We start from the raw sequence: 27,708 nt of genomic DNA on the forward strand, positions 1-27,708 counted from the left end.
TTGGCCCTGGTGATGTACTGGGCCATACGCACTACCCTCTGTAGTGTCTTGCGTTCGGAGGCCAAGCAGTTGCCATACCAGGCAATGATGCAACCCGTCACTATGCTCTCGATTGTGCAAATGTAGAACCTTTTGAGGATCTGAGGACCCATGCCAAATCTTTTCAGTCACCTGAGGGGGAATAGGTTTTCACAACTGTCTTGGTGTGCTTGGACCATGTTAGTTTGTTGGTGATGTAGATGCCAAGGAACTTGAAGCTCTCAACCTGCTCCACTACAGCCCCGTCAATGAGAATGGGGGCATGCTCGGTCCTCCTTTTCCTGTAGTCCACAATCATCTCCTTTGTCTTGATCACGTTGAGGGAGAGGTTGCTGTCCTTGCACCACACGGTCAGGTCTCTGACCTCCTCCGTATAGGCTGTCTCATCGTTGTCGGTGATCAGGCCTACCACTGTTGTGTCATCAGCAAACTTAATGATGGTGTTAAAGTAGTACCTGGCCGTGCAGTCATGAGTGAACAGGGAGTACAGGAGGGAACTGAGCACGCACCTCTGAGGGGCCGCCGTGTTTAGGATCAGCGTGGCGGATGTGTTGTTACCTACCCTTAACACCCGGGGGCGGTCCATCAGGAAGTCCAGGATCCAGTTGGAGAGGGAGGAGTTTAGTCCCAGGGCCCTTAGCTTAGTGATGAGCTTTGAGGGCACCATGGTGTTGAACGCTGAGCTGTAGTCAATGGATAGCATTCTCAAATAGGTGTTCCTTTTGTCCAGGTGGGAAAGGACAGTATGGAGTGCAATAGAGATTGCATCATTGGTGGATCTGTTGATGCGGTATGCAAACTGGAGTGGGTCTAGGGTTTCTGGGATAATGGTGTTGATGTGAGCCATGACCAGCCTTTCAAAATATTTCATGGCTACAGATGTGAGTGCTATGGGTCGGTAGTCATTTAGATAGTTTACCTTATTGTCCTTGGGCATAGGGACTATGGTGGTCTGCTTGAAACATGTTGGTATTGCGGACTCAGACAGGGAAAGGTTGAAAATGTTAGTGAAGACACTTGCCTGTTGGTCAGCGCATGCTCAAAGTACACGTCCTGGTAATCCGTCTGGCCCAGCGACCTTGTCAATGTTGACCTGTTTAAAAGTCTTACTCACATCGGTTGCGGAGAGCGTGATCACACAGTCGTCCGGAACAGCTGATGCTCTCATGCGTGTTTCATTGTTACTTGCCTCGAAGCGAGCATAGAAGTTATTTAGCTCGTCTGGTATGCTCGTGTCACTGGGCAGCTCTCAGCTGTGCTTCCCTTTGTAGTCTGTAATAGTTTGCAACCCTGCCACATCCGACGAGCGTCAGAGCCGGTGTAGTATGATTCGATCTTAGTCCTGTATTGACGCTTTGCCTGTTTGATGGTTTGTCGGAGGGCAAAGAAGGATTTCTTATAAGCTTCAGGGTTAGAGTCCCGCACCTTGAAAGCAGCAGCTCTAGCGTTTAGCTCAGTGCAAATGTTGCCTGTAATCCATGTCTTCTGGTTGGGGTATGTAGGTACGGTCACTGTGGGGACGATGTCCTCAATGCACTTATTGATAAAGCCAGTGACTGATGTGGTGTACTCCTCAATGTCATCGGAAGAATCCTGGAACATATTCCAGTCTGTGATAGCTAAACAGTCCTGTAGTTTAGCATCTGCTTCATCTGACCACTTTTTTATAGACCGAGTCACTGTGCTTCCTGTTTTAATTGTTGCTTGTAATCAGGAATCAGGAGGATAGAGTAATGGTCAGATTTGCCAAATGGAGGGCGAGGGAGAGCTTTGTATGCATTTCTGTGTAATAGCTCAAATATAGATCAGTATCAAAAGTAAAATAATTAATCATTTTCAATTCCTGATATTAAGCAAAATAGATGACACAATTTTATTTTTATTATTTTTTATTATTTAGGGATAGCTAGGGGCACACTCAGACACCATTTACAAAAGAAGCATTTGCATTTAGTGAGTCCGCCAGATCAGAGGCAATATGACCAGGGACGTTCTCTTGATGAGTGTGTGAATTTTAACTTTTTCCTGTCCTGCTAAGCAGTACTTTTGGGTGTCAGGGAAAATGTATGGAGTAAAAAATAAATTATTTTATCTAGTGAAGTAAAAGTAAAAGTTGTCAAAAAATAAATAGTAAAGCACAGATACACAAAAAACGACTTAAGTAGTACTATAAAGTATTTTTACTTAAGTTCTTTACACCACTGTGTGCATGTAAACGTAAGCTACTCAATGAAACTGCCATGAGGTGAATTGAAAGTGGCTCCTTTCAGCTCGTTTGATCTTGTTTTTGATACCATGTCTTGTTTTGTGGTGTTTTGACTGATGTCACATCTGTGCTAATATTGTAAAGGCTGTCGCTCTCCTCATCCTCGGATGAGGTGAGGAGAGAAGGATCTTCGGACCAAAATGCGGAGTCAGGGAAATAAGCCATCTTTATTTTACATTTGACAACGATGCAGATGGCAACACGAAAACTAAACAAAACACTTTCAAACTACAAAATAACAAAACGACGTAAAACGGAACCTGAACATAAACTTACATAGACAAACCTAAACTCACGAACAGGAACGTTACATCAAAACACACGAACAGCCAAACAGCTCCGAAAGTGAATAACAACGACGAAGACATCACAGGAGACAATCACCCACAAACACACAGTGATAATGCCCTACCTAAATATGACTCTTGATTAGAGGAAAATGCAAACCACCTGCCTCTAATCAAGAGCCATACCAGGCAAACCGAAACCAACATAGAAACAGGTAACATAGACTGCCCACCCAAAACACATGCCCTGACCAAAAACACATAAAACTAACATAAATAGGTCAGGACTGTTACAGTACCCCCCCCCCCCCAAGGTGCGAACGCCGGGCGCACCAGCACAAAGTCCAGGGGAGGGTCCGGGTGGGCAGTTGACCACGGTGGTGGTTCCGGTTCAGGACGCTGTCCCCTTACCACCTTAGTCACTCCCCTCTTCTGTCTACCCCTTCTAATGACCACCCTAAAACTACTTTCCCCTAAATAAACAACCAACACCGGAACAAGGGGCAGCACCGGGACAAGGGGTAGCACCGGGACAAGGGGCAGCACCAGAACAAGGGGCAGCACCAGGATAAGGACCATCACTGGAATAAGGGGCAGCACCGGGACAAGGGGCAGCACCGGGACAAGGGGCAGCACCGGGACAAGGGGCAGCACCGGGACAAGGGGCAGCACCGGGACAAGGGGCAGCACCGGGACAAGGGGCAGCACCGGGACAAGGGGCAGCACCGGGACAAGGGGCAGCACCGGGACAAGGGGCAGCACCGGGACAAGGGGCAGCACCGGGACAAGGGGCAACACCGGGACAAGGGGCAACACCGGGACAAGGGGCAGATCCCGGCTGAAGGACTCTGGCAGGTCCTGTTTGGACGGCTCTGGCAGGTCCATGCAGGCTGACGGCTCTCGACGCTCATGGCAGGCTGACGGCTCTTGACGCTCATGGCAGACTGACGGCTCTCTACGCTCATGGCAGGCTGACGGCTCTCGACGCTCATGGCAGGCTGACGGCTCTCGACGCTCATGGCTCTCTGACGGCTCTGGCTGCACATGGCTCTCTGACGGCTCTGGCTGCTCATGGCTCTCTGGCGGCTCTGGCTGCTCATGGCTCTCTGACGGCTCTGGCTGCTCATGGCTCGCTGGCGGCTCTGGCAGATCCTGTCTGGTTGGCGGCTCTGGCAGATCCTGTCTGGTTGGCGGCTCTGGCAGATCCTGTCTGGTTGGCGGCTCTGGCAGATCCTGTCTGGTTGGCGGCTCTGGCAGATCCTGTCTGGCGGGCGGCTCTAGCGGCTCCTGTCTGGCTGACGGCTCTAGCGGCTCCTGTCTGGCGGATGGCTCTGTAGGCTCATGGCAGACGGGCGGCTTTGCAGGCTCATGGCAGACGGGCGGCTTTGCAGGCTCCTGGCAGACGGATGGCTCAGATGGCGCTGGGGAGACGGATGGCTCAGATGGCGCTGGGGAGACGGATGGCTCAGATGGCGCTGGGGAGACGGATGGCTCAGATGGCGCTGGGGAGACGGATGGCTCTGGCCGGATACGGCGCACTGTAGACCTGGTGCGTGGTGCCGGAACTGGAGGCACCGGGCTAATGATAAGCACCTTCCTACTAGTGCGTGGAGCAGAGACAGGGCACACTGAACTCTCAAAGCGTACTCTATACCTGGTGCGTGGTACCGGCACTGGTGGCACCTGGCTGAGGGCACGCACCTCAGGACTAGTACGGGGAGAAGTGACAGTGTGTACAGGACTTTGGAGACGCACAGGTAGCTTAGTGCGTGGACCCGGAACTGGAGGCACCGGGCTAGATACACGCACTACAGGGAGAGTGCGTGGAGGAGGAACAGGGCTCAGGATACGCACTGGTAGCCTAGTGCGTAGTGTAGACACTGTAGGTACTAGGCTGGGGCGGGGAGGTGGTGCCGGAAATACCGGACCGTGGAGGCGTACTGGCTCTCTTGAGCATTGAGCCTGCCCGACCTTACCTGGTTGAATGCTCCCGGTTGCCCGACCAGTGCGGGGAGGTGGAATAACCCGCACCGGGCTATGTAGGCGAACCGGGGAAACCATGCGTAAGGCAGGTGCCATGTATGCCGGCCCGAGGAGACGCACTGGAGACCAGACGCGTTGAGCCGGCCTCATGACACCTGGCTCAATACCCAATCTAGCCCTCCCAGTGCGGGGAGGTGGAATAACCCGCACCGGGCTATGCACTCGTACAGGAGACACCGTGCGCTCTACTGCGTAACACGGCGCCTGCCCGTACTCCCGCTCTCCACGGTAAGCCTGGGAAGTGGGCGCAGGTCTCCTACCTGCCCTTGGCCCACTACCCTTTAGCCCCCCCCCCAAGAAATTTTTGGGAGTTACTCACGGGCTTTTTCGGCTTCCGTGCCAGACGCGTTCCCTCATAGCTCCGGTTCCTCTCTCCGGTAGCCTCCGCTCTCCTCAGTGCCTCCAGCTGTTCCCATGGGAGGCGATCTCTACCCGCTAGGATCTCCTCCCATGTGTAGACACCCTTTCCATCCAGAACATCGTCCCATGTCCATTGCTCCTTCTTCTGTCCCTTACTCCGTTTATTTTTCCCATACCGCTTGGTCACATTTTGTTGGTGGGTGATTCTGTAATAGCTGTCGCTCTCCTCATCCTCGGATGAGGTGAGGAGAGAAGGATCTTCGGACCAAAATGCGGAGTCAGGGAAATAAGCCATCTTTATTTTACATTTGACAACGATGCAGATGGCAACACGAAAACTAAACAAAACACTTTCAAACTACAAAATAACAAAACGACGTAAAACGGAACCTGAACATAAACTTACATAGACAAACCTAAACTCACGAACAGGAACGTTACATCAAAACACACGAACAGCCAAACAGCTCCGAAAGTGAATAACAACGACGAAGACATCACAGGAGACAATCACCCACAAACACACAGTGATAATGCCCTACCTAAATATGACTCTTGATTAGAGGAAAATGCAAACCACCTGCCTCTAATCAAGAGCCATACCAGGCAAACCGAAACCAACATAGAAACAGGTAACATAGACTGCCCACCCAAAACACATGCCCTGACCAAAAACACATAAAACTAACATAAATAGGTCAGGACTGTTACAAATATGGCTAAAATGTGCTAGTTAGCTAGCTAGCTAACCAGCAACTGTAATAATGTATTTGAGAGACAAGTGCTCATTTTGCAAATGTATTTATCTTTTCAATAAACATTGGAGACGAAATACAGATTACATGTTTTTGACAACCTAAATTAACCAACCAACCCATCTATTGGTGGTGCAGCTAAACATTCTAATGCCTTGGGCTAAATCAGGGCCACACAGAGGGTTTCTGGGTAGTCTTGAACAAATCTACTTTGAAACAAAAGTATACACCTTAAGCTATGGGCTTTAAAAAATAAGATACCTGTACAATGTCAGATATAGAGCTGAAATCTATTCAATATTAAGTTTGCATCCCAATATTACACTTTATATACATCACAGAAAACGGAAATATGCCAAAACCATTTGACATAGAAACACCGGATTTTCGGTAAAAAGTGTATTCATTATGAAATTATGAAAGAGATGAATAATGTTCCACCCATGAGACCACTAGAGGGCACTTTGGTCATTCCACTGCAGGAAATGGATCTATGACAACAACTATCCATGACATATTGGGTCAATCTTCAAGGTCATAAGGTTACACAACCTACAAAAAAGGTGATGTTTTGGGTGGATAGGCAAAGGCATGGCGAGAGATGGGGTTGTTTTGGGAGGAGTTTAGCCCCTCTGTGGTTCTCCCTGCTATCCCACCTTGGTTTCTCCCTCAGCCAGTGATCTAGGGTAGCTTGAGACGGTAAGAGATGAGAGAGTAAGAACTAAGACGGTAAGAGCTGAGACGGTAAGAGCTGTTGAGGAAGGAGTGGATTCAGTTGTAAGTGAACATTTAAGAACTCAGTACTATCCTTTCTTTAATATATTCACAGATGGATCTAAAAACCCTAAAACAGGAAGGACAGGTGCAGCTTTTAGTATTACTGAGTTTAAAGTGGCTGTGACAAAAAGAGCAATGGATAATTTATCTGTATACACAATGGAGTTGCTGGCCATACTCTTGGCTGCAGAGTGGGTGGAAGAGGTGAGGCCAGACAGGGTACTCATCTGCTCTGACTCCTGTGCAGCACTCATTTGTGTATCGGAGCAGACAGGATGTATTGTATGAGGTTTTGCAGTCCTTGTATAGGGTGAGACAAGTGGTGGTATTTGTGATGTTCCTCTGGGTACCAGCTCATGTGGGAGTAGAGGGGAATGAGGAGGTGGATGTTATCACCAAGCAGGCTCTCAAACATCCAAATGTTGAAATGGAGCTGTCAATCAGTGAAGCAAGCCAAGGGGTTAATAAGAACAGTGGTTAAAAACAAATGATAAGAGTTTTGGAAAAAGGATGGAAAGGGAAGACAACAATATAAGATCCAGGAAAAGGTGGGGGCAGGGAGGTCCTCAGGTTAAGAGAGAAGGGAGGAAAGTGTAATTAAAAGGCTGAGACTGGGACACACAAGGCTCAACAGTACATAGAAATTGGTAGGAAAACATCAGACTGGGAGGTGGGATCACTGTCAGGAGGAGATGGAGACAGTGGAACATGTTCTATTTCAGTGCCAGCAATATGGGGGGGGGGGGGGGGGGGGGGGGGGGGATTGTTGTTAGATTTAAGGAGTAATGGGGTTGAAGAGCCAAGGGGATGTAGTATTTAATTGTGTTTTTCTTTATGGAGATGAGAATAATGGGTAGGATTTAGACCTTCCCTGTCTCTGGTCACACTCCAGTCCAGTTGGTTGTGATAATGAACCTTAAAGTTGGTTGCCATATAAAATCCACAGATGAAGAAGAACGCTTGCAAAGCAGACCAGGCTGGGGTTTGAGAAGTCAATGAGAGAAGTGAAACATTATTCCTTAGCGGTACATTTTCTCGAAATCTAAAGGCACAACCTAGATTCGAGACAATTTTTATTTTTTTATTTCACCTTTATTTAACCAGGTAGGCTAGTTGAGAACAAGTTCTCATTTGCAACTGCGACCTGGCCAAGATAAAGCATAGCAGTGTGAACAGACAACAACACAGAGTTACACATGGAGTAAACAATAGACAAGTCAATAACATGGTAGAAAAAAGAGAATCTATATACAATGTGTGCAAAAGGCATGAGGTAGGCAATAAATCGAATAATTACAATTTAGCAGATTAACACTGGAGTGATAAATCATCAGATGATCAATGTTTTATGTAGTTGAACATCTTATTAATCCAACCTCGTAAAAGTGACAAACTGACAAGTTTTAACTTTTGTAAAAAACAACTTTATATTAAAGGAGTGCCTTTGATTTGATGGCCTGCACATGCGATATCCGAAAGATTAGACCCGATGACGTTCCTGCGCATGAGTTAATGTAGCCAACGTCGCAAGACATCGCCTACAAGAATGATCTTCATACTTTACCACATATAGAACAATGAGACAGATATCTTACCGGATGTATAAATGTGAAGCATCCGCTTGGCGTTTCCACTCACTACCAAATATGGAAGTAGTGAGAGGAAGCGTATTTGACGGCAGTGGGAGAACATTCTGCTAATTTTCTCATTGATGAAACATTTGATTTCAATACAGGTTTCTGTTCCCAAAACTAGAATATGTTACAAACAGAGTTGACTATGTTTTGTAGACTTTACCCTTTGCCAAAGTAAAAAAAGAAGCATTGTTTAGGAGTGCAAAGGCGAAATTAGTCATTGCACACGCGCACTTCACATAGTAGGCGTCCCCTAACGGAATAGATGCTAGAACGCGCCAATAGGATCTTGCTAGCTCGTGTTTCTCTGCCCACCTCCTTGTTTGTTCCCGTTTAAAACGACGGGCTGTTGTCTATCTTGGTTTAGTTATAAAAATATATATTTCACTGTACTGTCTCTGAGCTAGCTAGCTATAGTCTTCCACTACGGCAGGTGGCAGTAGCAAACCTATAAGGTTACATTTCAAATTTAGTGCACGCATGTGTATATACATTTTTTGTAAAGCAACGGCGTGCAGCAACCACGGATAGCAGTGGAATCATGGCACTGAATGCAGGTAAATAAACCAGCTGCTTTCCTCAAATGCTTATGTTTTATTTTGGTAGGCTATCTCAAAAGTTTATTTTGCTAATTGTCTTTCAGAATGCCAGATTCGGACGTTTTGGGGAATTCAAGTTTTGACCGGAAACCCAGTTTGACAGCTAGCTTGGTCAGCTAAGCCAGCTACAGTAACGTTAGCTGGCTAACGTTGGCCAACTAGTTGGTCTACCGGTGTCTCCAGTTAGCACAAACTGACGTCGCATAATACTTGCTAACTAGCTACTGTTGGCTCACTATCGAACGTTAGATTATCATCACCTAGCTAGCTGATAAATTAACCAAAATCGACTAACGTAACGCGTTAAATTACTGTACTCAGTTTGATAAACTAGCTAGCTGAAAGCCAGCCGTGTCCATATGACTGAGTTCTGATAGCTTGAATGTCGGTTTCCTCACCCTCCACGGTTTTCTTGTCAGACGACGATGACTGGACACCCCCTTCAGAATCTGAGATGAAGGTTATTCATGCTCAGCGGGAACGACAGGACAAAATAAGCAAGCTCATGGGTGCCTACCTCCTCAAAGGCTACAAAATGTTAGGAGAATGCTGCGAGCAATGTGGGGTGAGTGGGGAATAATCCAGACCATCCCAGTTTATATATTTGCATCCTATTATATATTTACTGAGTGAGATCTATAGCTAAATATATTTACTCTGTAATGCTTTTTTAAACTAAAGGGATTGATTGGTCTTGTCTTTGGAGATTAATGAGCGTCTAAGTAGTATTTGGGCTTGAGTTTAATAATTGGTTGTTTGTGCCTGTCCAGACGATTCTCCTTCAGGACAAGCAGAAGAAGAACTACTGTGTTGCATGTCAGGAACTGGACTCTGACGTAGACAAGGACAACCCAGGTAAGAGTCTGTGCAGGGCTAGGTTCATTTATGTTATGACTGGGGGGGAAAGTTGCCTGACAACTCATCCTGAATTTAATTTAGCTGCTTTATTGATCACTCCATACAAAGAGAACACTTGTGGGTGTGACATTTGGCTGAAGCAATGTGGATTGGAAGTCAGGCTAGGAAATGAGTTTCCTGAGCTAACTCTGGGCCATGCTTATGACTAATCTAATATTAGTTTGCAACTGAACAAATAATTGTCTTGCGCCAACTAAACTTTTCTTCTCCTTTCCTTCTCTTTCCTGTTACTGTCCTCTCACACTCAGCCCTAAATGCCCAGGCTGCCCTGTCACAGGTCAGAGAGAGACAGCTAGCCTCTCAGCCTGTCCATCTGGACAATGGAGCCCCCTCCAGTGACACCCCCCTCTCCATCACAGGGCAGCCCCGACCAGAGCACTGCGAAGGAGCTGCGTCAGGACTGAGAGGACCCCTACCTCCACCAGCCAACCCCTCCCCTGCACTCACCGTGCCCCCTAGCTTCCTCCCTACATCCACCCCATCCATTCAGCCAGTCCAGGTGGCAGCCCCCATAGTAGCCCCTGCACCTCACCCAGCCCTATCCAGTGCTGAGGATGCAGTGCTGCACAAGCTGCGGTGGGCTACACAGGAGCTCCAGCACTCAGCCTCAGTAGAGGCTAGTATCCAGCTGTGCAGCCTCATCCGCAGCTGCGCAGATTCACTGCGCAGCCTGAAAGAGCTTCACCAATCATGAGACTGAACTGATGGCAATTCTAAAAACAGAAACAAGGCATAAACACATGCTCACATAAGCAACACCGGAAGTTGTAGCAGCTTGATTCCCTTGCAAAGGTTTTTGTGGCAAATATGAACAGCTTCGCCTCAGCCGGTAAAGGTTCATGTAATAAACTTGGACAACTGTCTGTATGCATAGTTTGTATTTTGATTGCCTGACCTGTAGTGTAACATTTGTTTAAACATTGCTGTTACTTTTCATTTGAAGTCTTCTCTGGATTCATGGTAAAGTTTTGACACAAACTTGCATGGTGAGAATGGGCACCTCTGAGTGGTTGAATTTCTTTAAACTACATAGTTGAGTGGGGTTTGACTGGTTGATATTAATGTACATCAATTGTTTATAAAAATCTGAATTTATCCACATTATTCATACTTTCTCTGTGCTTATTACTTCATTTTTAAACAAGTGTCCTTTGTTTTGTGGCATACTACAATATAGTGACAGGGTGGTTATGTAATTGTATGGTGTTGTAGCAATCTATTTATACTAGAAGATGATATTTGTAATATTCAGTAGTGGGACTTTCCTACTTTTTAACAAATAGTGTTGGAGCAACTAAGGATGTTTTTGATAAGAGACTGGATAGATGCATAATGATATTTGCTGTGATGTAGTACTGAACGAATTTCAGTGTGTTGTAAAAACTGTAATAGTGGATAATTTTGGATTTAGGAGTTGTAGTATAAATACAATTCAAGGCAACAAATACAATACAAGTGCCCCACGAATTGAGGTATCACGTGTGACTAACACAGTGTAATTTTGTAAATGCCGGATCTCTGGAATGATGCACAATTCACCCAAGTTAAGTCGAAATCGTGCCAGTGCTGTCTGAGATCACGTGTGACGAAAGTAGAAATGTACTGATGGAGACAGATCCATAGTTCACTCCCCGATTTAATTGTGGGGGACAATTGGAATATTCAGTATTTCTGGATGGCAAGATTGGGTGGGAGTTTTCAGTGGTTTTGTCTTGAGGTTAGGCATTTGGAAATGGGTTAAGGTGAAGAATGTGGTATTGCTAGAATGAAATAAAACACCGGCCTCGACATATGATAATGTGGTTTTCCGGAATTATCGTTCCAAAGGACGTACTTATACTGTTTCCTCTATCCCCAAATATAGTGTGTTTTGGAAGCGGTGTAGCGCCTCGGTCTCGCTGCGACGAAGTGGGACGGGGAGGGGATATTATCCAGGGCGAGTTTGGCAGTTGAGACAGGAAAGCGTAGTGGGAAACAAAGCAAGGACATCAGACATGAATTCATCTTGGTAACATTTGCATAGGCTTCCGTTATGTTTTCATTGTCAAAGCAGTTTTTCATCCACACTACGATGGATGCTGTGTGCATGGCGCCTCTATTGTGCTACTGAGGACTCGTTGGAAATAGAATAACCGGACTGAAGGTGAAGAAACGTATTTTTATTGAACTATATATTCCCTCTACATTTGCGACATGTTCTGTTAAACCCTCATCATCGGTAGATTGCTGATCTGAGACAATAACTACTAGGCTATAGCCGACTTTTAAAAAAAAAATCATCACATACTGTACTTGATAGTGGACTTCCGTTATTGAATCCGTATGTTCTTTATGATTTAATATTTCTGGCAATTATATGATAGCATATAATAAAACGCGCGGAGGTAAACAAATGTTTATACATTGATACAGAGGTATAAAATGAACGGGTTCCAGTCCAGTCCTCCTGAATGTCCAGACAGCGTCTGTTCAATCGAAGGACTACCCCCTTTGCCAAAAGGCCTCAGCGGCATCCTGAACTCCAGTGGTGGCTCATGGAGGGACATCAAAAAAGTATACAGTAAACTGACAAGCATTCAGGCCGACATTAGCAAGTCTACAGTGATCGATACTCTCCGCCGCAGCAAGCCTGCAAGTCTGGACGCAGGGCTCGCAGTGCTGCGCGAAGAAATGGTTGGACATTATTTTGTAATCAGTTGATTTAATTTTATTAGTATTTATTTTAGCCCTATGGCTAGTTTCCCAAGAGTGTAAGAAATGTAAAAACATACTGACATTTGATAAACAACAAAAGCAAATTAAAAACACAAATACATACTATCATTTCTCACAGCTTTTTGTCTTTGATTATTGTCCGCAAATAACACACATCTAGAGAACATCCTGAAATAATAGGGTTATTTTATTTGTTTAATTTAATCAGCTGCTATTTCTGCTCAATTTACCTACATGTGTTATTGTTAATTTGTATTAAATTGACAACGTTTATATAGTTAATGTATGAGATTATTGACACAATTATCCTTTCCTGTTGTGTGTCCTAGGTGGGCCTCAGACAGTTGGACATGTCTCTGCACTGTCAGCTGTGGTCTCTCTATGAGTCCATCCAGGAGTACAAGGGAGCTTTTCAGGACATCTCCAACTCTCTGCTGTCAGAGAGCAGCATCACTACAGAAAATAGTTACTCTGAGGAAGAGGATGATTATGAAGAGGAGGAGAACGATGGTGATAATGTACCTCAGAATCTACCTGGCACTTCACTGACTCTCCAGTCAACTCAGAACTCCCGGGACCAATGGATCAAAGAGTCTTTCCACATTTCCTTATAAACCAACTAATATTTTTCCTGTATTTACATAATATAATCTGTTTCCTGTTCTGTATAGCTGTTTTATTATTTCTTATACTTGTACCCACCTAGCTAGGTTATTGGCAGAAGGACATTTTTAAACTGGTGTCATACTGATGAACCGTCTCCATCACACAAGGAGCTGACATTTTCAACAAAACCTTGTTACTATATAATCCTTCGTTAAAGAGACCTTGCTTGTTGATTTGGACTAATTGTGCATATCTTGAAAACAAAAGCCATATTTCAAATACCTGATCATTTATATGTATATATATATAAATATATACATGTAAATGCCTTGTAATTTACTCCTTCATCGGAGTAAAACAATAGATTTTTCTCTAAATATAATTTTCTTCTCTACAATTTTAAGATTGAATGTAAGCTTAGTCACGTAGTCACATACACACAATGCTGGTATTTCTCCTTTTTGTTTGTTGTGATGGGAAGTTTATGTATTGAGCTTTTTTAATATCTTGGCATAAAAATAAAAAATGCTATGGACAGGTTTGGAAAGGGGTAATTGACATACTCTAACCACTGGATGGCAACATTGGTTGTGACAGATATCAGCATCTGTTCCACATGTAGAAAACCTGAAAAATCTTGTTTCCCAAGGTGAAGTCAGAAAGTCCTTCAGTTCCAAAAAGTGTACTTTTGTTCCTGTGTTTCTGGCTCACGGCAGAGTATGCATATTGATAACTGTGGAAGTGTGCCTTTTTGATAACTGTGGAAGTGTGCCTTTTTGATAACTGTGGAAGTGTGCCTTTTTGATAACTGTGGAAGTGTGCCTTTTTGATAACTGTGGAAGTGTGCCTTTTTGATAACTGTGGAAGTGTGCCTTTTTGATAACTGTGGAAGTGTGCCTTTTTGATAACTGTGGAAGTGTGCCTTTTTGATAACCGTGGAAGTGTGCCTTTTTGATAACCGTGGAAGTGTGCCTTTTTGATAACCGTGGAAGTGTGCCTTTTTGATAACCGTGGAAGTGTGCCTTTTTGATAACCGTGGAAGTGTGCCTTTTTGATAACTGTGGAAGTGTGCCTTTTGATAACTGTGGAAGTGTGCCTTTTTGATAACTGTGGAAGTGTGCCTTTTTGATGGCCGTGGAAGTGTGCCTTTTTGATGGCCGTGGAAGTGTGCCTTTTTGATAACCGTGGAAGTGTGCCTTTTTGATAACCGTGGAAGTGTGCCTTTTTGATAACTGTGGAAGTGTGCCTTTTGATAACTGTGGAAGTGTGCCTTTTTGATAACTGTGGAAGTGTGCCTTTTTGATGGCCGTGGAAGTGTGCCTTTTTGATGGCCGTGGAAGTGTGCCTTTTTGATAACCGTGGAAGTGTGCCTTTTTGATAACCGTGGAAGTGTGCCTTTTTGATAACTGTGGAAGTGTGCCTTTTGATAACTGTGGAAGTGTGCCTTTTTGATAACTGTGGAAGTGTGCCTTTTTGATGGCCGTGGAAGTGTGCCTTTTTGATGGCCGTGGAAGTGTGCCTTTTTGATGGCCGTGGAAGTGTGCCTTTTTGATGGCCGTGGAAGTGTGCCTTTTTGATGGCCGTGGAAGTGTGCCTTTTTGATGGCCGTGGAAGTGTGCCTTTTTGATAGCTGTGGAAGTGTGCCTTTTTGCATCTAACTATTACTTACAGTATCTCACAGGAGAAGTTATGTGGATGCCATTGATATCATTGTTTAGCCCTTTAAAGTTATATGACTGTACTTTTGCATGTTTTTGATTCATGAGAGCACCACTCTGACTGTCTGGCCATTATAAACAAACCATTCCAGCCACACATGGACTTATTAGGTAATGATCCCTGTTCTCTCCCCAGGGTAGGAGGAGGAGTCCAGAACACAGTAGCTGTAAAACATTCAAATACCATCATAACCCATTCCTTACTAACGGAATTAGCCCTGAACATCTAGTGTTTCTACTTATTTAGTGGTTGAAATAGAATTAGAATAAAACATAAAAGTCTTGTTTAAACTTGAAACACCATAATGTTTTGTGTAAAGGAAGGAATACAACCAGGACATCCCAGGTCATTTATCTTGCTAGCTTGCCATCATATTTAGTATAAAGGAAAGTTGACATCAACATCAAGCAATAATAGCAGAGGCTTATACCAGTAGGCCCAGCTTATTGTTGTCTCCACATAGTTCCTTCCATTCTCTGCCCACTTCCATGTACATTACATAGACATTATGCCAGCATAACTAGAACGGAATAACTTCTGTAATTACAGTCTAATAAGTATATTAGTACACACAGAGTCAGTATGTTTTCTTTTAAGACAGAATCAAAAGTAATAGCAGCAAATACTAAGGTCAGAGCGGCAAGTGCACTCTTAGAAAGAAAGGTGCTATCTAGAACCTAAAAGAGATATTAGGCTGTCCCCATAGCAGAACCCTTTGAATAACCCTTTTTGTTTCCAGGTACAACCCTTTTGGTTCAATGTAGAACCCTTTAAACAGAGGGTTCTACATGGAACCCAAAATAGTTTTACCTGGGACCAAAAAGGGTTCTCGTATGGGGACAGTTGAAGAACCCTTTTGGAACCCTTTTTTCTAAGAGTGTACTGCTTAACACCTTAACTGGTGACGGGAATTACATGACAGTTTTGTCCAACTGCTTACACACGTTTTCAAAACTGTCTCCTTTTTTCAAAACTCTACACACAATTCCCAAAACTGCACACACAAAATGCAAAATGCCTCACATCTCCTTCAAAATGTAACACTATATTCAAAATGCCATAAACACATGTCAGAATGAAGCATTTGCATCAAATGGCAAACACTGCTTTCATAATAGTACATTTTTGGATATACCATGTAAACACTGTTGTTCTAAATCTAAAGCTCTTTGGTCTTTCATAGGCTTATATCTACATTTCAATACAATGTTCTACAGTGAAAGTAATCTGCTGAGAGGGGTAACAAGTACACTGTAAACACCAATGCAATGTAGAAACAGAAAATATTTATTAGGCCAAACATTACTGTTGTATACAGTAGCATACAACAAAACCATAAACATATGTAAACCAAAAGTATATTCTTTACAATAGAGTAAAGAACACAATTGTGTGTGTGGGGTCCCGGGGGGACAGTCCAGGAATTGGTAGGGGGAGGGGGGGGGGCAATCACCAGTGCTAAGCTACGCTTCATCTCTTCTCCGGCCTGGGTCTGGCCGCAATACTTCGTCCACATCACAAGATACGTTTTCTCTTGCCAAACATCGAGGGAAGTATCTCCTAGCATGGCGTATCCAACCTTGGACAGAGGCAACCTCTATGTTCCCACATGCGTCCTCCATTGCCTGGAGAAGCGGCATGCGGGCATAGGGTTGGCGATCATACACTTTCCAGCGCCAGGCTGAGAAGAATTCCTCTATGGGATTTAGAAAAGGTGAATATGGGGTTAGGTACAAAACTACAAATTGTGGATGGGTGGCAAACCAGTTTTGGACCAGAACAGCCCGGTGAAATCTAACATTGTCCCATAAAACCTAAAATCTAGCAGGCTCCTGATCTGGATCAGGGACAAGCATTGTGTAAATTGCATCCAGAAAAGTGAGCATATGGCCGGTGTTGTACGGACCCAGTGTGGCATTGTGATGGAGGACCCCGTTTTGAGTGATGGCAGCACACATAGTTATATTACCCCCACGCTATCCAGGGACATTGGTAATTGCCCTCTGTCCTATTAAATTTCTTCCGCGGCGCCTGGTTTTGGTAAGGTTGAAGCCAACCTCATCCACATAAATAAATTCATGGCGAATTACATGGGCATCCAGCTCCAATACTCTCTGAATAAATATGGTATGTCTGAAGTACTGGAAGTAGTGTTGCATACATACCTCTACAAAGTCATGTCGCATATTCTTGACTCTGTCAGAGTTTCTCTCAAATGTCACCTTGTAAAGTTGTTTCATCGTCACTCGGTGCCGTTGGAGGATGCGTTGTATGGTCGACAGGCTTACAGCATTGATGAGGTTAAATATGGTGTCAGTATTCAACATATGCTCTCTTATCTCTCGAATCCTAATTGCATTGTTGGCCAAAACCATATTTATAAGTGCAGTCTCTTGTACATCTGTAAACAAGCGTTCTCGTCCTCCATGATGTCTTTGCCTTTCCACTCTGTACAAAATTCAAACACAGTATGTGTTCAGTATAGGAACTGTAAACAATGTACAAAAAAATGTAGTACAGCATGATAACCAACCTCATTCATTCAATGCAATGCAGTAAATGGATGGCTTAGAGTTACAAATGTTTATGCAATACTATGCAGTCATATGTATTTTACAGTACATTACTGTAATGCTAAAATAGTCATTAGATAGTTGCATACCTGTTCTCATTTCTGAAGGTTCGAATTATGGACGCCACTGTAAATCGACTCAAGTTGGGCTGGACTCTCAGTCCAGCCTCTCTCATTGTCAAACCGTGGTTGATCACATGATCAACAAGTGTTGCCCTAATCTCAACAGAGATGGCTCTCCTTCCTTCTCTTCTTTGCCATCGTCGTCTTCTTCCTCTTCCTCTCCCTCCTACTCCTCTTGCTCTCTGTCCATTGTTGGCATCTATTGTTCAAAACAGGTAATCTGACCATTGACCTATTTATAGGCCTATACTACAGTAAAGCAGTGATTGGTTAGTGATCAGTTAAGCTATTAGTGTTTGCACATGTGAGGAGTGTGTGTGTGACCTGGTGAATAAGTGTAGCATTTTGATTGGTTGTGTTTGGAAAAGGAAAGCAAGTCACTTCCTGTTAGATTTTTGTGTTTTAGGTAGAGAATTGTGTGGTGTTTTGAAAAAAGTGTTTTATGCAATTGACAACTGAGTCAAAGGCTGAGAAATAGCTTATGGTTTTGGATATTTGGTGTGTAGTTTTGCACTTTGAGTGAGAGGTTTCAAAAACCGTGTGACATGAAAATATTTTGTGTGTAAGCAGTTGTAATAGATCAACTCTACCCTTGAGCAAGCTACTTTACAGATCCACTAGCCACCAGGAAATGACTAATTGAAAACAGGAAGCCCCATACATGCCTCAGACATCCATTATCATTTTCCTAATAGCCACAGAGCAAGGCCACTTTACTGCAACATTTGATTGTATTTTCGTAATAACAGTCTCTGAAATATTTTTACCATTGGTGGTCAGTTCCCATTTCAATTTTTTTATTTACTATTCATATAGCAACATAACATTAAAACAGGGGTGACAGCTTTTACATTCCTACTACATCACTGTCAGACTGATAAATGACAGACATTACTTCCATCCACTCAGCTGACAGCAGGATCTGTATCATCACGATGATGATGACACCCTGACATAACACAAATATTTCGAAGAGGGCAAATATTTTCCAGAGTGGTAAAACTTCTAACTTAATTTTTATCACAATGATTGGATTTGTTGGTATTTATTTGTACTGTTTAAATAGGCTATCTGTGTTGATGTCATCAGACATGTCATCAATTAGGTTAGCCTTTGCCTTCTTTGATCTTAAGAGGAGAAGGGCCTCAATCAATAACCTAATGATGATGGATCAAATTAAAACAATCCTTTCTTCACTCTTAGCAGAATCCTAAAGTTACTAAACACTTATTTTCTATTTACCATGATAAGGGAGATATTCAATGTGATCTTTCAAGTAATACAGAACATTAAAACGGGTAAGAGCTTTTACATTCCTTTTAGAAAGTCCCATGTATTTCTATAAATAGGCCACACACAGCTGCGGGAAGTAGGGGTGCTGAGGGTGCTGCAGCACCCCCTGAAAAATCTCAATTAAATAAAACAATGAAGTAGTGCACTAGGCCTTTACTAGTGCTGTATTAGCTGACCGATATAACCACCTGTAGCGTGAGCATGAAAACAAATCTAATGTGGCTTCAACTCAGTTTATGATAGTTAACCTAGAGTCTGAGCAAAGATAAATTACACAAATCCTCTTCTCATTCAGGTCTTTACCTGGCCTTATGACTCTCAGACACTGATAGTGATGTGTTTGCTGCTTGAGTCAAGGTAAATAACATGTTGACTCATGACTTACACATCCGCTGCTGCCTGGCAGAACACTCACTCTGTCTCAGTGAACAAGGTGGGGTTGAGTTAGGAAACTCTTGGCTCTAGCCAGCTGTCTACTTCACTGATCTCTTCCCTTAATACTGGAAAAACATTATTAGTGTAGTTCCATATGTTAAGTAATGACGTTTTGAACATAATCGGGCTCAATAAATGTATATAACTCCTAGTCATAACATGCCTTGATTTTTATTTTGTAGCCTGTGATTGATCGTGCATCCTCTCTGTCAATGTTGTTATAAGACTATTGCAAAGAGGAAAGGAGAGGTACAGAGCTGCTGTGTTCCACGTGTAGGCTGTATCACACTTCTCTATCCCCAGCTGCCTCTGTCCACCCACCCCTCCCTCTTCTCCTTCCAAAAATATACTCCACACAGCTATGGAAAATCCCTATGCATGGCTACTCCGAATACCCGTCGGGACAGGACATCTCTCTTCATGGAAAATCATGCATCATCTTATTGCCCAATGTGCGTTTGGCCCAAATTGAATCACAAACCGTTTAGATAAGTAAGGAAATTAAAGGATGTTCTTAAAATGTAAATCAAATATGAGGATAAAAGTGTCAAATAGGCAAGAGCACTTTACAAATGGCTACAATGTATACTGCAGAGAACAGTGCCAATAATAGTTTGAGTGAACAATTCAGGACAAAGTATTAATTTTGAATATACTTCAGCGAAGTTGGATAAGTGTCATCTGACTCGTTAACGGTCATCATACTGACAGTGGCATCGTACCATGGACGGAATCCAAAGTCTGAAATGTTATTGTTTACTGTTGTACGGATAGGCAAAAAGAAGATAAAAGACAGGGAATTTTGCATACTGCCGCGTCATCAATGCTTTGCAACCGCTCCCCCTTCTTTATCTGCAGCCTACAGACTCAACAAATGATACCACTTGGAGAGTTTATTACACTGTCAGTATAACGTAGCCTAAAATGTGTTATGGTGGCTTTATCGGACAGTTTTATTTCCCTGGCTGGGCGAAGGACAGCTATTATATACCTGGATGAATTGTCGACACTGTCTTTTAACTCGGGAATGCTTATTGTGGACGAGCAGTTGCTTTTAGGATATTTGTTTTTCCTTATTCTGACCATGTGGAAGTGTTAAAATGCGCACGACAGTGGATTCGGTTCCGCTTATAAATACTGTATTTAATAATTACTGTAGTTCCGTGCTACATGTTTTTTTCCTTCGATGCGTTTAGTTGATGGCGACAGTTTTATGTGACTCAACTCAACTTTGTCACCTGCGGCTGTTCCTTTTGAACACGGGCAGCTTGAAGACAACGGTTTTACACACTACGAACTGTCATTGAACAACCATCCCGAAAAGAGTTACAAGAAAGTGGAACTTACTTTCTAAAACTTTGTAATACCTCAACCAAATTATGACTTCGGTTTGGAAAAGATTACAACGCGTTGGCAAGAAAGCTTCAAAATTCCAGTTTGTGGCGTCTTATCAAGAACTTGTGTTGGAATGCACGAAGAAATGGTAGGTTATGTCATTTATTTAGGTTTAAACGAACTCATTTTCACAACATCCCATTGACTCACGTTATCTATCTGCTCCCATGAAGGGCGTTTCTCCTTGTAATATTTCTACTTTAATGTTAGGTTTGCGCAGCCTACCACCATGGACACTGCTTTAGGCATCCTTGTCAAGAACCTATTCCATTTATTTGATCCAACCCATAACGGACCGTATTCCATTTCCGTACTAGTGACAACAGAGTTACAGGAAGAGCGCAGAATGCGGTTAGTTCGTTGTTTCCTTTGAAACAGTAATATGAATAAGAGAGGCGCGTGAGCTGTCGTCACTAGCTACCACAACCACAAAGTCATAATGATGGCTAAACTCTGCCTGTTTCTCCAATTGTTATATTTAAAATGTTATTTTAAACCTAACATTTAACCTTAACACATTGCTAGCCTTATGCTTCACCCTTGCCATGAATGAAGACAATGTTTTTTTACTTATTGTCACGCCCTGACCTTAGATAGCCTTTTTATGTCTCTATTTGGTTTGGTCAGGGTGTGATTTGGGGTGGGCATTCTATGTTTTGTTTTCTATGATTTTGTGTTTCTATGTTTTGGCCGGGTATGGTTCTCAATCAGGGACAGCTGTCTATGTTGTCTCTGATTGGGAACCATACTTAGGTAGCCCTTTTTCCCTCCTTTCGTTGTAGGTAGTTAACTTTGTTAGAGGCTTCATAGCCCTGTTAAGCATCACGGTCGTTTTGTATTGTTTATTGTTTGTCATTCAAATAAAAAGGAATATGTACGCTCACCACGCTGCACCTTGGTCCGCTTCTTACGACGTCCATGACAGAACTACCCACCACCAAGGGACCAAGCAGCGTGCGCCAACCTGGAGGACGAGCTGGACCGGGGAGTAGAGAATGGCAAGGGACAAGACCCGGTCACGGAAGCCCGAGAGGCAGCTAAAAAAAAAATTGTGGGGGGGGGGCACACGGGGAGATTGGCGGAGTCGGAGTTTAGACCTGAGCCAACTCCCGTGCTTATCGTGGGGAGCATGTGACTGGTCAGGCACCGTGTTATGGGGTGATGCGCACGGTGTCTCGAGTGAGCATTCACAGGCCGGTGTGCTCTGTGCCAGCGTCCCGCGTTTTCCGGGTGGTAGTGGGCATCCAGCAAGAACGGGTTGTGCCAGCTCTGCGCTCGAGACCTCCAGTGCGCCTCCACGGCCCAGTGTATCCGGTACCAGCGCCAAGAATCACGCCTCAAGTATGTCTCCCCAGCCTGGTGAGTCCTGTGCATGCTGCCAGAACCAGGCCTCCTGTATGTCTCCCCAGCCTGGTGAGCCCTGTGGCAGCTCCACGTACCAGACTGCCCATACGTCTCCTCACTCCAGTGATGATCTATGGCAAGAAGCCTCCAGTGATGATCCATGGCAAGAAGCCTCCAGTGATGATACATGGCACGAAGCCTCCAGTGATGATCCATGGCAAGAAGCCTCCAGTGATGATCCATGGCACGAAGCCTCCAGTGAGGAGTCATGGCACAAAGTCTCCAACGATGGCCTCCAGTCCGGAGCCTCCAGCGACGGCCTCTAGTCCGGAACCTCCAGCGACAGTCTCCAGTCCGGAGCCTCCAGCGACGGTCCACAGTCCGGGGCCCCCAGCGACGGTGCCCAGTCCGGGGCCCGCAGCGAGGGTCCCCGCACCAGAGGTGCCACCAAAGTGGGGTGAGCCAGTGGTGGAGCGGGGTCTGCGTCCCGCACCAGAGCCGCCACCGCGGATAGATGCCCACCCAGACCCCCCCCCCCCCCCCCCCCCCCCCCCCCCCCCCCCCATAGGTTCAGGTTTTGCGGCCGGAGTCCGCACCTTTGGGGGGGGTACTGTCACGCCCTGACCTTAGTGCCTTTTTATGTCTCTATTTGGTTTGGTCAGGGTGTGATTTGGGGTGGGCATTCAATGTTTTGTTTTCTATGATTTTGTGTTTCTATGTTTTGGCCGGGTATGGTTCTCAATCAGGGACAGCTGTCCATCGTTGTCTCTGATTGGGAACCATACTTAGGTATCCCTTTTTCCCTCCTTTCGTTGTGGGTAGTTAACTTTGTTAGAGGCTTCATAGCCTCTAACGAAGGGGCGGCAGGGTAGCCTAGTGGTTAGAGTGTTGGACTAGTAACCGAAAGGTTGCAAGTTTGGATCCCCGAGCTGACAAGGTACAAATCTGTCACTCTGCCCCTGAACAGGCAGTTAACCCACTGTTCCTAGGCTGTCATTGAAAATAAGAATTTGTTCTTAACTGACTTGCCTAGTTAAATAAAGGTAAAATAAATACAAATAAATAGCCCTGTTAAGCTTCACTTTGTATTGTTTATTGTTTTGTTGGCGTCATTCAAATAAAAAGGAATATGTACGCTCACCACGCTGCACCTTGGTCCGCTTCTTACGACGTCCGTGACAGCTATAGCCAATTTTGTGGCTGTGAAATTGAATTGAGCCTCTACATTTTAGCGTGTATCGTAATTATAGTAGGCTATGGGCACAGGATAAACACTATTTTCACGCCACTTGATACCAACGTGACTTTTTCGTGACAGGTTAGAACTTACGCAACAGTTCAGGAGAATTAACGTAGCAGGTTAGGAGGCAGAGGTTAAGGTTAGGAAAATATATAGGGTTTGCAAAAATACTCTCCTAACTTGCTCCGAAAATCACTTAGTATGGAAGTGGCGTGAAAAGACTGTGTCCCATAGGCACAGGTCTACTGTAGATGTAATGCACACAATAGGCATCAATACTCCTACCACAAGCCTACCTCATCACTGTCATACTGATAAATAACAGACATTACTCAGTTCACTCAGCTGACAGGATAATCTGTATCATAATGATGATGATGTCATGACCAGATCCTGGGAAGCAGGGCAAATGTTTTCAAGAGTTATATCACTTTTAACTTAATTTATTTCACTATGATTAGATTTGTTGGTATTTATTTGTACTGTTAAATAGGCTATCTGTGTTGATGTCATCATACATGTCATCAATTAGGCTAGCCTTTGCCTACTTTGATCTTAAGAGGAGAAGGGCCTCATAATTGATTCAATTAAAACAATGCTTTCTTCACTCTTAGCGAAATCCGAAAGTTACTACGTACCTTTTTTCTGTCAACCATGATAAGGGAGATCTTTCAATGTAGTCTTTCAAGATTGTTCAGTGAGTGTCTGAGTTGCACCATAGACTACACAACAATGTAATTTGTTAACAGGCCTGCCAGCCGTGCCATGTCCTTGCGTATTCTGTCATGTTCCAACAGAGCTATAGCATGTGCTATTGTGTACTGTACAGTAGTGTGACTATATCATTCTTTCTTGGCAGATAAGATTTAAACTTGGAATAAAACACAGACCATTTGAAATCTGATATGTCGTCCGTGCGTTGAGCTTTGGAGCTTTGAGCCCCATCAGGGTGATGGATCGATTAAAATCACATTTTATTTGTTGCATGTGCCGAATACAACAGGTCTAGACTTTATCATGAAACGCTTATTGACAAGCCCTTTCCCAGCAATGCAGAGTTAATATGAAAAAATAAAGGAAATATTAACACAATAAAATAACAATAACAGGGCTCTATACAAGGAGTACCGAGTCAATGTGCAGGAGTACAAGGTAGTTTTGTATTTGTATTTTGTATTTATTATGGTTCCCCATTAGTTAGGCAGCAGCTACTCTTCCTGGGGTCCAGCAAAATTAAGAATGTTATACCATTTTTAAAACATTACAATACATTCATTACAGAATTCACAACACTCTAAGTGTGTGCCCTCAGGCCTCTACTCCACTACCACATATCTACAACACAAAATCCATGTGTACGTGTGTGTATCATGTGTGTGTGTGCATGTGTCTCTGCCTATGTTTGTGTTGCTTCACAGTGCGCCTCCCAAAGTCTGTTCTGGACTTGGGGACTGTGAAGAGACCATTAGTGACATGTGTTGTGGGGTATGCATGAGTGTCTAAGCTGTGTGCTAGTCGGTTAAACAGACAGCTCGGTGCTTTCAACATGTCCATACCTCTCACAAATACAAGTAGTCAATCTCTCCTCTACTTTGAGTCAGGAGAGATTGACATACATATTATTAATGTTTGCTCTCTTTGTACATCCAAGGGCCAGCTGTGCTGCCCTGTTCTGAGCCAACTGCAACTGTCCTAAGTTCCTCTTTGTGGTGCCTGACCACACGACTGAACAGTAGTCCAGGTGCGACAAAACTAGAGCCAGTAGGACCTGCCTTGTTGATAGTGCTGTTAAGAAGGTAGAGTAGTGCTTTATTATGGACAGACTTTAGTGAATGATTTGTCCCAAATACAATGCTTTTCGTTTTTGAAATAGTCTTTGAAATATTTAGGGCTAAATTATTCCTAACTTATTCCTGAAACTAACTGTAAGGGGTGCGTAACTGGTGGCAGGGAAGTCAGACGCAGGAGAGCAGAACTAGGTAATAGCCGGAGCAGTTTAATTGCAAAACCAACGGCCTAAAGAAATAACCAACATGGGTACAAAACCCGACGCGCACCAGTAAACATGTGCACAAGGACTTACAACAAACAATTCCACACAAAGACATGGGGGGAACAGAGGGTTAAATACACAACAATAAATGAGGGAAATGAAAACCAGGTGTGTAGGAAAACAAGACAAAACAAATGGAAAATTAAAAGTGGATCGACGATGGCTAGAAGACCGGTGACGCCGAACGCCGAACGCCGCCCGAACAAGGAGAGGCAGACTTCGGTGGAAGTCGTGACTAACTGCAGCTCTTTGTTAATTGTTGCAGTCATTTCAGTTGCTGTAGCAGCTGACGTGTATAGTGTTGAGTCATCCGCATACATAGACACACTGGCATTACTCAAAGCCAGTGGCATGTCATTAGTAAAATCAAATCAAATGTATTTATAAAGCCCTTCTTACATCAGCTGATATCTGATGTAAGATTGAAACAAGGTAATGGGCCTAGACAGTTGCCCTGGGGAATGCCTGATTCTACCTGGATTATGTTGGAGAGGCTTCCATTAAAGAATACCCTCTGTGTTCTGTTAGACAGGTACCTCTTTATCCACAATATAGCAGGGAGTGTAAAGCCATAACACATACATTTTTCCAGCAGCACACTATTATTGATAATGTCAAAAGCCGCACTGAAGTCTAACAAAACAGCCCCCACAACATTTCTATTATCGATTTCTCTCAGCCAGCCATCAGTCATTTGTGTAAGTGCTGTGCTTGTTGAATGTCCTTCCCTATAAGCGTAAAAGTAAAGGGTAAAAGTGACTAGGCAATCAGGATATAAAATAAAAAGAGTAGCAGCAACATATGTGAAGGTTGTGAAAGTGTGTCTATGTGTGTGTATGTGTGTGCTGGAGTGTCAGTTTAGTATGTGTGAGTGTGTATGTGTGTGTTGGAATGTCAGTGTAGTACAGTTGAAGTCGGAAGTTTACATACACCTTAGCCAAATACATTTAAACTCAGTTTTTCACTCTTCCTGGCATTCAATCCTAGTAAGAATTCCCTGTCTTAGGTCAGTTAGGATCACCACTTTATTTTAAGAATGTGAAATGTCAGAATAATAGCAGAGAGAATGATTTATTTCAGCTTTTATTTCTTTCATCACATTCCCAGTGGGTCAGAAGTTTACACTCAACTAGTATTTGATAGCATTGCCTTTAAATTGTTTAACTTGGGTCAAAAGTCTCAGGTAGCCTTCCACAATAAGTTGGTGAGTTTTGGCCCATTCCTCCTGACAAAGCTGGTGTAACTGAGTCAGGTTTGTAGGCCTCCTTGCTCGCACAGTTTTTCAGTTCTGCCCACATATTTTCTATAGGGAGAGGTCAGGGCCTTGTGATGGCCACTCCAATACCTTGACTTTGTTGTCCTTAAGCCATTTTGCCACAACTTTGGATGTAAACTTGGGGTCAATTGTCCATTTGGAAGACCCATTTGCGACCAAGCTTTAACTTTCTGACTGATGTCTTGAGATGTTGCTTCAATATATTCACATAATTTTCTTTCCTATGATGCCATCTATTTTGTGAAGTGCACCAGTTCCTCCTGCAGCAAAGCACCCCCACAACATGATGCTGCTACCCACCTGCTTCATGGTTGGAATGGTGTTCTTCGGCTTGCAAGCCTCCCTCTTTTTCTTCCAAACGTAACGATGGTCATTATGACCAAACAGTTCTATTTTTGTTTCATCCGACCAGAGAACATTTCTCCAAACAGTACAATCTTTGTCCCCATGTGCAGTTGCAAACCGTAGTCTGTATTTTTATGGCGGTTTTGGAGCAGTGGCTTCTTCCTTGCTGAGGTTCTTCCTTGCTTTCAGGTTATGTCGATATAGGACTCGTTTTACTGTGGATACAGATACTTTTGTACCTATTTCATCCAGCATCTTCACAAGGTCCTTTGCTATTGTTCTGGGATTGATTTGCACTTTTCGCACCAAAGTACGTTCATCTCTAGGAGACAGAACGCGTCTCCTTCCTGAGCGGTATGACGGCTGCGTGGTCCCGTGTTTATAGTTGCGTACTATTGTTTGTACAGATGAACGTGGTATCTTCAGGCGTTTGGAAATTGCTCCCAAGGATGAACCAGACTTGTGGAGGTCTTGGCTGATTTCTTTTGGTTTTCCCATGATGTCAAGCAAACAGGCACTGAGTTTGAAGGTCGGCCTTGAAATACATCCACAGGTACACCTCCAATTGACTCAAGTTATGTCAATTATCCTATCAGAAGCTTCTAAAGCCATGACATTTTCTGGAATTTTCCAAGCTGTTTAAAGGCACAGTCAACTTAGTGTATGTAAACGTCTGACCCATTGGAATTGTGATATTATAAGTGAAATATAAGTGAAACAATCTGTCTGTAAACATTTGTTTGAAAAATTACTTGTGTCATGCACAAAGTAGATGTCCATAACAATAGTTTGTCAACAAGACATTTGTGGAGTGGTTGAAAAAGGAGTTTTAATGACTCCAACTTAAGTGTATGTAAACTTCCGACCAGTGAGTGTGTGGGTAGAGTCCAGTGAGTGCGTGGGTAGAGTCCAGT

General features: G+C 43.8%; 3 protein-coding genes across 6 annotated transcripts in view; all 3 read left to right on the top strand.

Annotated features, from left to right (window-relative positions):
• The first annotated feature begins 8,526 nt into the window (after positions 1–8,526).
• On the top strand, positions 8,527–10,782 carry LOC129863460 (protein ZNRD2-like). Of its 2 annotated transcripts, none has more exons than XM_055935479.1 (4): positions 8,527–8,718; positions 8,805–9,325; positions 9,531–9,615; positions 9,927–10,782. In XM_055935479.1, the coding sequence occupies exons 2-4, from the start codon at positions 9,143–9,145 to the stop codon at positions 10,370–10,372; spliced, it is 714 nt and encodes a 237-aa protein (XP_055791454.1). In that variant the 5' UTR covers positions 8,527–8,718; positions 8,805–9,142; the 3' UTR covers positions 10,373–10,782. The 2 variants fall into 2 exon arrangements, with proteins under 2 accessions (XP_055791454.1, XP_055791455.1); XM_055935480.1 differs by having other exon boundaries at positions 8,528–8,718; positions 9,180–9,325.
• An 89-nt stretch (positions 10,783–10,871) lies between these two features.
• LOC129863461 (leucine repeat adapter protein 25-like) lies at positions 10,872–15,006 on the top strand. The gene is made up of 3 exons (XM_055935481.1): positions 10,872–11,821; positions 12,091–12,351; positions 12,723–15,006. The coding sequence occupies exons 2-3, from the start codon at positions 12,100–12,102 to the stop codon at positions 13,005–13,007; spliced, it is 537 nt and encodes a 178-aa protein (XP_055791456.1). The 5' UTR covers positions 10,872–11,821; positions 12,091–12,099; the 3' UTR covers positions 13,008–15,006.
• A 4,904-nt stretch (positions 15,007–19,910) lies between these two features.
• Positions 19,911–27,708, top strand: part of LOC129863462 (EH domain-binding protein 1-like protein 1) — a 35,942-nt gene continuing 28,144 nt past the window's right edge. The window contains exon 1 of one of the 3 annotated variants that reach the window (XM_055935482.1): positions 19,911–20,624. In XM_055935482.1, the coding sequence (XP_055791457.1) occupies positions 20,521–20,624 (104 nt within the window). In that variant the 5' untranslated portion in view covers positions 19,911–20,520. The remainder of the gene's footprint in view (positions 20,625–27,708) is intronic. The other 2 variants (XM_055935483.1, XM_055935485.1) reach the window with 2 other exon arrangements.

This window comes from Salvelinus fontinalis, chromosome 10 (genome assembly GCF_029448725.1).
Source record: "Salvelinus fontinalis isolate EN_2023a chromosome 10, ASM2944872v1, whole genome shotgun sequence".
In the NCBI taxonomy this organism is placed as follows: Eukaryota; Metazoa; Chordata; class Actinopteri; order Salmoniformes; family Salmonidae; genus Salvelinus; species Salvelinus fontinalis.